The following is a 12,876-nucleotide window of genomic DNA, read 5'->3' on the forward strand; positions in this document are numbered from 1 at the left end:
AAGAACACTCGAAAAAGGTTTATCTAAAGAGCTCATAGAAATAAGAAGAAATTCTAGAGGAAATGAAATAACAAAAATTGTTATGTAGGAAACAGGGATAAGATAGAGCAGATAAGGAAAACACTGAAATAAATTTTTCATTGTCTTTATATACTGCTTCAATTTATGAACCATGAGAAAGTAGTACCTGGTCAAAAATTAAAATAAAAAAAATAAAATAAAAACAAAAATTGATGAATTTATTAAATAGAAATAGCATAACAAGTATCATGTGAATATGAGCACAAATGTTTTCATACATATGGATGTTTTAGTAGTTACAAATTTACTTAACATTTTAGCTGTATTAGTATCTATCTATAATTCTTGAGAGCAGAAAATACGTTTTAATGTGAGCCTGGTTCATAGTAAGCTCTGAGTAAATATTTATTGAATGAATGCATGGTGGATAAATGAATAAATATAAGTTATTTGTAATGTTACTTTACTCTTTTTTTATTCTTAACTAGGTACTAATCTGTGGAAATTTTAAGGGAATGAAAATTAAGCCTGGCTCAATGGGAAAACCTTCTCCTGCTTTTGATGTTAAGGTTTGTACATCCCTTTCCAGGAAAATATTTAACAACCCAATCTGTTTACCCCTATCCCACTTCTACTCCCTTACACTATTAGTTTTTTATTTATTTATTTATTTATTTTTTCATTTATTTTGATTAGTTGGAGGCTAACTACTTTACAATATTGTTTTGGTGATGATTATGCTACTTCCATATCTTAACTTCCACATAAAGATGGAAAGGGTTTAGAAACATTAGCTTGTCTCTTTTTTTCTCCAAAGCAGTTATTTGTGCCAAATAGTTTTATGCATTTTATAAATATTTATTTCCAAAAGGAACCTATGAGAGACATAGCAATATCAGAACCATTTTACAGATGAGGCTGAGAAAGGTTAAAGGACTCACCCAAGGTTACATAGTAGCTGCTAGTTCTAGAATACAATCCTAAGCAATCTAGTATGAACATCCATACTCTTAACTGCAACACTACATTACCGCTTCTGGTTAGGGAGCTCCAGATCTTCTAAACAGGTTGACTAGGACAAAAGAGGCTACAATTCAACAGTGGCTATAGGTTATCCCTCTTCCTGCAGCATGCCTGGCCAGTTCCTGGCAGTCAAGAAACTATTTTCATCACTTGATCCTGAGGGGGCATCCTATTACCTCATTAGTGCACTTTGCTCAGGGTTAGAATTGTTCTCAGATCAATCCAGCCAAAGTTAAGTGTAGACAGAGGAACTTATATTAATACATAAAACCATACCAACAAAACCACAAAATGGATGAGTTTACAGAGAACTCAGAATCAAACTTAACTACAACTAATCTTAGTTGTGGATTAGACCAATGTTTCCCAAGCTTATCTGATCATAAAGAATCATATAGGTACATGTTAAAAATACAAATTCTCAGGCTTCTTCTTCTCTAGAGAGTCTGATTCAATAAATTTAGGGTAGGATCCTAAAATCCTAAGGTGTTTTAAACAAGCACCTCAGGTAATTCTAACTCTGCTATGAAAACTTGTCTAAAGGTAGGATTGCCTGATGGCTTTTATTCTGGCTCTGCTATTCATTACTGAGTATCTCTGGGTAAGCTGTTAATGTCTGTTTCCTGATCTATAAAACAGGGACCAAGGTGAACAACTTGTTCCAGTCTGACTGGAACTTATTTAGCTTTCAGTTCAATTCAGTCACTGTCGTGTCCGACTCTTTGCAACCCTATGGACTGCAGCACACCAGGCTTCCCTGTCCATCACCAACTCCCGGGGCTTGCTCAAACTCATGTCCATTGAAGTCGGTGACACCACCCATGTCTCCTCCTGCCTTCAATATTTTCCAGCATCAGGGTCTTTTCAAATGAGTCAGTTCTTCGAATCAGGTGTCCAAAGTATTGGGGTTTCAGCCTTAGCATCAGTCCTTCCAATGAATATTCAGGACTGATTTCCTTTAGGATTGACTGCTTTGATCTCCTTGCAGTCCAAGGGACTCTCAAGAGTCTTCTTCAACACCACAGTTCAAAAGCATCAATCCTTTGATGCTCAGCTTTCTTAATGGTCCAACTCTCACGTCCATTCATGATTACTGGAAAAACCAAAGCTTGGACTGGATGGAACTTTGTAAGCAAAGTAATATCTCTGCTTTTTAATATGTTGTCTAGGTTGGTCATAGCTTTTATTCCAAAGAGCAAGCATCTTTTGATTTCATGGCTGAAGTCACCATCTGCAGTGATGTTGGAGCCTAAGAAAATAAAGCCTGTCACTGTTTCCATTGTTTCCCCATCGATTTGCCATGAAGTGATGGGACCAGATGCCATGGTATTGTTTGAGTGTTGCGTTTTAAGTCAGCTTTTTCACTCTCCTCTTTCACTTTCATCAAGAGGCTGTTTAGTTCCTCTTCATTTTCTGCCATAAGGGTGGTATCTTCTGTGTATCTGAGCTTACTGATATTTCTCCCAGCAATCTTGATCCCAGCTTGTGCTTCATCCAGCCCAGCATTTCACATAATGTACTCTGCATATAAGTTAAATAAGCAGGGTGACAATATACAGCCTTGATGTACTCCTTTCCCAATTTGGAACCAGTCTGTTGCTCCATGTCTGGTTCTAACTGTTGCTTCTTGACCTGCATACAGATTTCTCAGGAGGCAGGTAAGGTGGTCTGGTATTCCCATCTCTTGAAGAATTTTCCATAGTTTGTTGTGATCTACACAGTCAAAGGCTTTGGTGTAATCAATAAAGCAGGAGTGGATGTTTTTCTGGAAATCTCTTGCTTTTTCTATGATCCAACAGATATTGGCAATTTGATCTCTGGTTCCTCTGCCTTTTCTAAATCCAGCTTGAACATCTGGAAGTTCACAGTTCACATACTGTTGAAGCTTGACTTGGAGAGTTTTGAGCATTACTTGGCTAGCATGTGAGATGAGTGCAATTTTGTGGTAGTTTGAATATTCTTTGGCATTGCCTTTCTTTGGGATTGGGATGAAAACTGACCTTTTCCAGTCCTGTGGCCACTGCTGAGTTTTCCAAATTTGCTGGTATAATGAGTGCTGCACTTTCACAGCATCATCTTTTAGGATTTGAAACAGCTTAACTGGAATTCCATCACTTCCACTAGCTTTGTTCGTAGTGATGCTTCCTAAGTCCCACTTGACTTGACATTCCAGGATGTCTGGCTCTAGGTGAGTGATCACTCCATTGTGGTTATATGGATCATGAAAATCTTTTTTGTATAGTTCTTCTGTGTATTCTTGCCACCTCTTAATATATTCTGCTTCTGTTAGGTCCATACCATTTCTGTCCTTTATTGTGCCCATCTTTGCCTGAAAAGTTCCCTTGGTATCTCTAATTTTCTTGAAGAGCTCTTTAGTCTTTCCCATTCTATTGTTTTCCTCTATGTCTTTGCATTGATCACTGAGGAAGGCTTTCTTATCTCTCCTTGCTATTCTTTGGAACTCTGCATTCAAGTGGGTGTATCTTTCCTTTTTCTCCTCTTCTTTTCTCATCTATTTTATGGCCTCAGACAGCCATTTTGCCTTTTTGTATTTCTTTTTCTTGGTGATGGTCTTGACCACTATCTCCTGTACAGTCATGAACCTCTGTTCATAGTTCTTCAGGCACTCTGTCTATCAGATGTAATCCCTTGAATCTATTTGCCAATTCCACTGTACAATCATAAGGGATTTGATTTAGGTCATATGTGAATGGCCTAGTGGTTTTCCCTACTTTCTAAGTCTGAATTTTGCAGTAAGGAGTTCATGATCTGAGCCACAGTCAGCTCCCGGTCTTGTTTTTGCCGACAGTATAGAGCTTCTCCATCTTTGGCTGCAAAGAATATAATCAATCTGATTTCAGTATTGACCATTTGGTGATATCCATGTGTAGAGTCTTCTCTTGTGTTGTTGAAAGAGGGTGCTTGCTGTGACCAGTTCTTCCCTGGTAGCTCAGTTGGTGAAGAATCCACCTGTGATGCAGGAGATCCTGGTTTGATTCCTGGGTCAGAAGATCCAGTATTCTTGGGCTTCCCTGGTGGCTCAGCTTGTAATGGATCTGCCTGCAATGTGGGATACCTGGGTTTGATCCCTGGTTTGGGAAGGTCTCCTGGAGAAAGGAAAAGCTACCAACTCCAGTATTCTGGCTTGGAGAATTTCATGGACTACATAGTCCATGGGCTGCAAGAGTCTGACATGACTGAGCAACTTTCACTATTTAGCTTTAGGCCTGAAAGTATTGATAGTATGTCCTGAGGATACACCCCTGCCTTAGTCAAGGGCAAATCAAGATGGTTAGTAACTATATTAATAAAAGGATAGATTTTATAGGTTTCTAGTGAGGATTAATGCAATAATATTTCTAAAGAACATAGAAAAGTGCTTGGCACATAATAAAGATCCATAAAATAGGTATTATTAGAAATATAGGCCAATGGAACAAGATATAAAGCCCAGAGATAAATACACACACCTATGGGTACCTTATCCACAGAGGATGCAAGAATATACAATGGAGAAAAAACAGCCTCTTCAATAAGTGGTGCTGGGGAAACTGGATAACTACGTGTAAAATAATGAAATTAGAACACTTCCTTAACACCATACACAAAAATAAATTCAAAATGGACTAAAGACCTACATGTAAGGCCAGAAACTATAAAAGTCCTAGGGGAAAACATACGCATAACACTCTTTAACATAAATTGCAGCATCTATTTGACCCATCTGTTAAGAGTAATAGAAATAACAAAAATAAACAAATGGTACTTAATTAAACTTAAAAACTTGTGCACAGCAAAGGAGACTATAAACAGATGGAAAGACAACCCTCAGAATGAGAGAAAATAATTGCAAACAAAACAACTGAGAAAGGATTAATCTCCAAAATATATGAGCAGCTCATGCATTTCAATATCAGAAAAACAAGTAAACTAATCAAAAATAGGCAGAAGATCTAAACAGACCTTTCTTCAAAGACACATGGCCAAGAAACACATGAAAAGATGCTCAAAACTGCCCATTATTTGAGAAACGGAAATCAAAAAATCAAAGAGGTATCACCTCACAATGATCAGAATGGCCAGCATTGAAAAATCTGCAAACAATAAATGCTGGAGAGGATGTGGAGAAAAGGGAATCCTCTTGCACTGTTGGTAGGGATATAAATTGATACAACCACTATGGAGAACAGAATGTAAATTCCTTTAAAAACTAGGAATAAAGCCACCACATGACCCAGTAATCCCACTACTGGGCATATACCCTGCGAAAATCATAATTGAAAAAGACACATGTACCCCAAAGTTCATAGCAGCACCATTTACAATAGCTAGAACATGGAAGCAACGTAGATGCCCATCAACAGATGAATGGATAAAGAAGTTGTGGTATATATATACAATGGAATATTACTCAGCCATAAAAAGGAATTAATCTAAGTCAGTGGTAGTCAGGTAGATGAAACTAGAGCCTGTTACACAGAGTGAAGTCAAGTCAGAAAGAGAAAAACAAATATTGTTTATTAACACATATATATGGAATCTTGAAAAATGGTACTGATGAACCTATTTGCAGGGCAGGAATAGGGATGCAGAAGTAAAGAATGGACTTGTGGAAACAATGGGGAAGGAAAGGGTAGGACAAACTGAGAGAGTAGCATTGACATATATACACTACCAGGTATAAAACAGATAGGTAGTGGGAAGCTGCTATTAATATACAACACAGAAAAGCCCAGCCTGGCACTCCATGATGACATAGAGGGGTGGGAGGGAGGCTCTAGAGGGAGGGGTAGTTATAGTTATGACTTATTTGGGTTGTTGTATGGCAGAAACCAATGCAACATTGTAAAGCAATTATCTTCCAATTAAAAATAAAATAATAATAATAAAAATAAAAAGCAAAAGATAGGTGCTATTATTCACTCCCCCTTGAATTTGTTTCCTTTGAAAAGCTTTTCCAAGATGAGATGGTAGAGCAGCACTAGTTACATTGAGTAGAAAGACTTAATAGTTCATTGGCTAATATTAACAGGCTGTCTTAAGTTAGAGAAATATTGATGATTAAGCATTATCTGCAATACAAGTAATCAAGTTGGCATTTCACACAGATGTTTTCTCTTGACGACAACCCCCAACATACATGGCTATCAGGGTCTCACAGGCATAGCTGTATTCATAGACATCCCAACTGCAATGTACCACCAGTTCCCCCACTCATTCAAGCCCAGTGATTTATTAGAACTATCTTTGAATGAAAACTTGTGTGGACGAGAGGAACAGTGCACCAGCATCTCTACCTTCATTTGTTTATCCAAATCTTTTTTATTGTGGTAAAAAACATGTAACTTAAAATTGATTAGTTTGACCATTTTAAAGTGCATCATTCAATGGTATTAAATAATACCGTATTAAATAATGTTGGGCAGCTGTCACCACTATCCATCTCCATAACTCTTTTCATCTTGGAAAACTAAAACTCTATATCTACTGAACAATAACTCAATTCCTCTTCCCACCTGACCCTCACAATCACCATTCTACTTTCTGCTTCTATGATTTTAACTACTTTAAGTACTATATATAAATGGAATCATACAGTAGTCATTTTTTGTAGTCCGCTTCTTACATTTAACATAATGTCCTCAAAGTTCATCCATGTTGTAGCATGTATCGGGATTTCCTTCCTTTGAAGGCTGAATAATGTTCCATTGCATATATGTACCACATTATGCTTGTTCATTTGTTTATTGAGTGCTTGGGTTGCTTCCACACTTTAACCGTTATGAATAATGTTATGATAAACACAGTAAACAAGTAACTCTTTGAAACCATTTTTTATTCTTTTGAGTATATACCCATTAGTAAAGTTGCTGGATTATATGGTAATTTTATTTTTAAAATTTTTTATTGGAGTATAGCTGATTTACAATGTTGTGCTAACACACAACAAAGGTATACAATAGGTATACAACAAAGTGAATCATTTGTACACGTGGTAATTTTAATTTTTTGAGAAATTGCCATACTGTTTTCCACAGTGGCTGTAACATTTTGCATTCCCACCGATAGTGCACAAACATCTTTACCAACACTTATTATTTTGTTTTTTTGATAGTAGCCATCCTAATAGGTGTGAGATTGTAGTTTTGATACGCATTTGCCTCATGTGGTCAGCTTCATTTTTAACTCTTTCCCACGGGCTTTTGTTATTGTGCCCCTCCTTACCTACCTAGGAGCATATTTAGTGATATTCTAAAATCTGAGCACGTACTCTAACTAGCTGGATGTCAGATTTTTGCAACTTCAAAGATCAACACTCATAATTTTCATATTTAAACATTCTAAGACCCTTTGAACAGGGAGGTAAGTGATTCTCCCCAGAGATAGAATATTTTACCTATGTTCCCATCTATTAAATAGTAGTCTGTGTAAAGTAATCAGAACTCTTAACATATCTCTTTCCTATCAATAATACCTTGATACCTGCAGCCAAGTATTAGATGACTGGGTGGGAATTTACACGTTTTTATTTGTAAAAATTTAAAAGTAAGTTCTTACATTTAGAATTCCTTTGCCTTTTCAGTTTCGTATTGGGGACATAAACCCTTTTTGTTCTGGAAAGGGCCGGATAAAGATATCCTTTGCTAACAAGCTACATCTCAGATGTGAAGGGTGTATATAAAAGCAGTGTAGAGTTTTCATATTTAGAAACAGCTAAAAGAGCAGAATAGGTAAGCAAGCAATCTGAAAAATGCTTAGTTGTATTTTTAGAAAATGAATTGGACTCCCTGGAAAGATTACACAGAGAAGTATAATGATGAAAAGCACAGGCTCTACAGTGTAATTGCTGAGATTTGAATTTCACCTCAGTCATGCACTGTGTGGCACAACTCTCTGTGCCTCTGTTTACTTACATGTAAAATAAGCATAATGATGATACTCCTAACCAGATAGGGTTGTCTAAGGATGAAAGAAGATAGCACATGTGAAACAGAGCATTAACATTTACTATGTAGGATGTGGTAAGTTCTTAATAAATGCCAGCTACTATTAGGTACTTCAGAGAATATGAGAGGATTAAGAGAGCAAGGCTTCAGCTTACCCACCACTGTCTCAGCCACAAAACAGTCCCCTTTTCCTGATAACTCACATTTGGCTTCTGAGGTAAGATTTTGTTTGTTTCACAAAGTTGGAAAACCAGTAATGAAATACTTACGAAAGAAAAAGACAATAAGATATACAACAAATGATAAAAGCGGGTTGCAAAACACTATATTATAAAGTGATCCTGTTTTTTTCTGTCTATATCATCTCAAAGGATATTACTAGAATGTGATTATTGCTGGATGACAGAATTAAAGAAAAATTTTATTCTGTCACATTTTGCTAACCTGTATTTTACAATGTAATTTACAATAAGAATTTAAATAACTATTTCTCTTAGGAACTTAGTTTTTAATTTTAATTTTGCTTAATTTTTTAAACTTAAAGTTTTTCTGAAGTCTGCATTCTTTTTTTATATTTTTTAAAATTTTTTTTATTATTATTTTTTTTCCATTTATTTTTATTAGTTGGAGGCTAATTACTTTACATCATTACAGTTGTTTTTGTCATACATTGAAATGAGTTAGCCATGGATTTACATGTATTCCCCATCCCAGTCCCCCCTCCCACCTCCCTCTCCACTCGATCCCTCTGGGTCTTCCCAGTGCACCAGGCCCGAGCATTTGTCTCATGCACCCAACCTGGGCTGGTGATCTGTTTCACCCTAGATAATATACATGTTTCAATGCTGTTCTCTTGAAACATCCCACCCTCGCCTTCTCCCAGAGTCCACAAGTCTGTTCTATACATCTGAGTCTCTTTTTCTGTTTTGCATATAGGGTTATCGTTACCATCTTTCTAAAGTCCATATATATGTGTTAGTATACTGTAATGGTCTTTATCTTTCTGGCTTATGAAGTCTGCATTCTTAAATGGCAAAAAAGAAAAAATGCAATGCAAAGATTTCAGATGTGGCATTAAATAAAAATTTCCTTAAATAAATTACTCTGTTTTATCCTAGATTTTAGATGTAAATGGCAATGTTCTACCACCTGGAAAAGAAGGAGATATTGGCATTCGAGTTCAACCTAACAGACCAGTTGGCCTTTTTACCCATTATATAGTAAGAGACTTATTACTAAATAGCATCTCATTTCCTATTTATTTCTCAGAAGTGCCGGGTAACTATCCCTATTTGCCACAAAATACAACTAGGATAGGTATTTGGCCTTTTCTTGAGAGATTCGTTGTCCTGAACAGTAATCCCTCAGACAGGGAACTGAAGAAACACCCAAATGCTTATGAAAGAAGGGCATGCTGGTCCCCCCAGGCTAGATCCCTGCTCCAAGCCCATGAAAGTAAAAGGAAGGGGACCCTAGAAAGAAGACTGCCCTCTTAACATCATTAATCCACTCCACTGTAAATCAGCACCCAATAATTTTCCTGAAATCTGGTTAGTGGTCTCCCTTCATGGAAAGAGTGAGAGAAACAAAGAATGGGGCAGTGGACTTAAGTAAAACCAAGCTCCTCACTGTTTGCAAACATACTTTCATCTCTAATTACAGTATACAAATTAGAGAAAAGTTTACACCAATATAATCAAAGGCCCAGGTTCTGTCAGTAAATTTTACATAATGTAACAATACTCTCTTTTGCTTCCTGCCAAATTTACAGAATCAATTTTCTATTTTTGTGTAAGCCAAACCAAATACATAACAAACACACAATAAAACCCTGTTCTTTGACTCATTAGGTATTGGTACTTTCTTTAACTCTGTGTATTGACTTCTATTTTTTCCTGAGTGTTGAGATATTAACCAATTAGCAAAAGACTTATTTAGCCTACTCCTCTAAGTTCCTGCAATATTTATTTTGTGACCAATCTAAAAAACTTCCCAGCACGCCTAGTCTTTGTAGTTATAGTTTACCTTTCTGATATTGGGCTGGCTCAATGTTAGACTTCCATCTCTATCATGTTAGCTCCTCTTCATTCTAAGAATTCTTAAAAACACCAAATTTTTTTTTCTCCTTAAATATTTAAAAATCCAACTGGATCAAAGAATAACATTCAAAATAAAATTATTACTTGTTTTACAGGATAATCCTACAAAAACAGCTTCAACTCTACGAGGCAGTTTCTACATCACTGGGGACAGGGGCTATATGGATGAGGATGGATATTTCTGGTTTGTTTCAAGAGCAGATGATATCATATTATCTTCTGGGTAATTTTCATCTGTGGATATGTCTGTGTTGACTGCTTGTTAGTAGTTTGGAGTGAACTTTTTGCTCACCTTTATAAATTCCTGCCTTATGTTTTATTTCCCAGTTACCGAATTGGTCCGTTCGAGGTAGAAAGTGCCCTGATTGAACACCCTGCAGTTGCAGAGTCAGCTGTTGTCAGCAGTCCAGATCCCATCAGAGGAGAGGTAACTGATTCATATCTACCTTAAGTTTGTTGGCAGTCTAACACATACTTTTAAACAGTAGTTCATTGAAACAGAGTTACCTAAATGATTCATTCACTAATTATGTAATTTAGAGACTCATTATTAAATATGCTAGTCAGATAGAAATATGCTAATCAGAATGAACTGCTACAGAATGAGACTGAAAATATACACAATATAAAGAATTTGAATCCTTTCCATGGAGTATTGGGGCAAAGACAGTGTGAATGCTAGGTTCACACCAGAAGCGACCCCATGGGCTGTAGCCTACCAGGCTCCTCCATCCATGGAATTTTCCAGGCAAGAATACTGGAGTGGGTTGCTATTTCCTTCTCCAGATCTTCCCTACCCAGGGTCGAACCCAGGTCTCCTACATTGTAAACAGACGCTTTATCATCTGAGCCACCAGAGAAGTCAGAAGCTAATTAGATAGGTTCAAGTTGTTACTCAGATCTGGAAACTAACATGGCCTTAGTGTAGCTGAGGATAGGCTGGCATCAGATATCAAGACTAGGAACAAGGTCAGAGATAGGAACTAAGTAACCAGAAGCAAGTTGGGTCAGTCAGTAAGTAGAGGCTTCAGGAAATAATAAACAAGACAGAAGTCCTGAAAGCTTACTTCCTTTGGGGCCGATCACATGGTAGTCTGGGTTTAAAGATTCCATGACACTCTTCAGGTCCTTTTTGCCAGGCATGGTCAATAATATTCCACATTCCAGTAATGCAAGTAGGGAAAAGATTCAGTGATTATTGAAGTTTGTCCCTTTGCTCTGAATTCCATCAGTAGGTAGAATGAGTCTCTCCCCTAACATCAGTCATTTCCTCCTCTGTAAAAGGATTCTGTGAGGGGAATTACATTCCATATTTTGTAATAAATCTATAAGGGAAAAGAAATCTGAAAAAAAAAAAATCTTATCTATATCTGAGTCACTTTGCTATACACCTGAAACTAACAAAACAGTTAATCAACTATACTTCAACAAAAAAATGACAAAAAGAGAGAAGATACAAAGTTGTAATGTACAGCAGGGTTCCATTTTTAAGTATAAATGTCTTAGGAAAAATAGAAATAATTCACACCACTTTGCTGGTTTTCTCTGGAGAATAAAATTAAAAATGATTTTTAATTTCTTTAAAAAAAGTTTGTGAGGATTAAATAAGTTAACATAGGTATAGGACTTATAACAATACTCAGCACATATTAAGTCATTAAAAATATTAGGTATTAGTTGTAGAAGTATAAGATTTTTTTAACCTAAAATCTGTAAGTGGGCTTCAGAGTTTCCCTGAAATTCTGTGCAAGAGAAATTACTACAACCAATACCTAATATTTTTAATGACTTAATATGTATGTTCCAGGTATTGTTATAAGCCCTATACCCATGTTGATTTACTTAATCCTCATAAACTCCTTTCACAGAGAAGGAAATTGAGGCAGAGATGTGTCCTAACTTGCCTGAGATTACAGGCAAAATGTGACTCAAATCCAGGTTGTGTACTTCAGAGTTCATGCCCTTAACCATGTTAGATTGTTCTTTCTTAATTTATCATTTTCTGTAATGGTTTATAAAGAATTCTGTAAAGATAAGTTAGATTTTATCCAAAGTGCATGAGTAATCAATATGCAAACCAGTAATTACAAACACTAGTTCTTAAAATAACTTGCCTCTGCACAATTCACTTATAGCAAGGATGAAATTTTTTAATTCATAAAAATATTGATAAGCAATATAACAAGCATAAATACAAATAAATTTTATGAAATGTCAAACAATGAATAGAATAAAATGATATACATGCATAGACACACATACACAACTGCCTTGCGTCAATAGAAGTGTCTATGGAATAAAGAGCGGACAGTCTCAGTGAACTGTTTCTTTTAACAAGGATATGGCAAACCCAGTGAGAAGACTGTTTATTAGGACCATACTGAGGGTGGTGACCTAGACTAGATCAGGATGGGTTCTTTTATAAAAGACCGTGCTTAGCGCACTGCCAAGTTTCCAAAAGAAAATTTTTTGAAGGGGATAACAGATGAGGCAAGAAGTCAAGAGCAGAAATGATCAGAAACAGGTCAGAAAGTAGTTTAAGATGTAGTGAGATGAGACAGTTCAAGTATAGATCAAAATCAAAGTAGGGGTTCCAAAAGCTCTGTTGTATTAAGATCCCCTGGAGTAGGAAATGGCAACCTGCTCCAGTATTCTTATCTGGAAAGTTCCATGGACAGAGGAGCCTGGCAGGCTATAGTCCATGGGGTCAGAGTTGGAGACGACTGAGCAACTGAGCACTCACGCACACATTAGATATAAAATCTAGGTGTGGGAGTCAATTGGCT

General features: G+C 36.5%; 2 protein-coding genes across 3 annotated transcripts in view; one reads left to right on the forward strand and one right to left on the reverse strand.

Moving 5' to 3' along the window:
- The window catches only part of ACSM3 (acyl-CoA synthetase medium chain family member 3), a 52,865-nt gene that overhangs the window by 39,076 nt on the left and 913 nt on the right, over positions 1-12,876 (forward strand). Inside the window, exons 9-12 of the mRNA XM_020873777.2 lie at positions 510-590; positions 9,110-9,211; positions 10,186-10,313; positions 10,418-10,517. Of these exons, the coding sequence (XP_020729436.1) occupies positions 510-590; positions 9,110-9,211; positions 10,186-10,313; positions 10,418-10,517 (411 nt within the window). The remainder of the gene's footprint in view (positions 1-509; positions 591-9,109; positions 9,212-10,185; positions 10,314-10,417; positions 10,518-12,876) is intronic.
- The window catches only part of ERI2 (ERI1 exoribonuclease family member 2), a 59,806-nt gene that overhangs the window by 30,298 nt on the left and 16,632 nt on the right, over positions 1-12,876 (reverse strand). The gene's annotated exons all lie outside the window — the stretch shown is intronic.

Source organism: Odocoileus virginianus, chromosome 33 (assembly GCF_023699985.2).
Source record: "Odocoileus virginianus isolate 20LAN1187 ecotype Illinois chromosome 33, Ovbor_1.2, whole genome shotgun sequence".
In the NCBI taxonomy this organism is placed as follows: domain Eukaryota; kingdom Metazoa; phylum Chordata; class Mammalia; order Artiodactyla; family Cervidae; genus Odocoileus; species Odocoileus virginianus.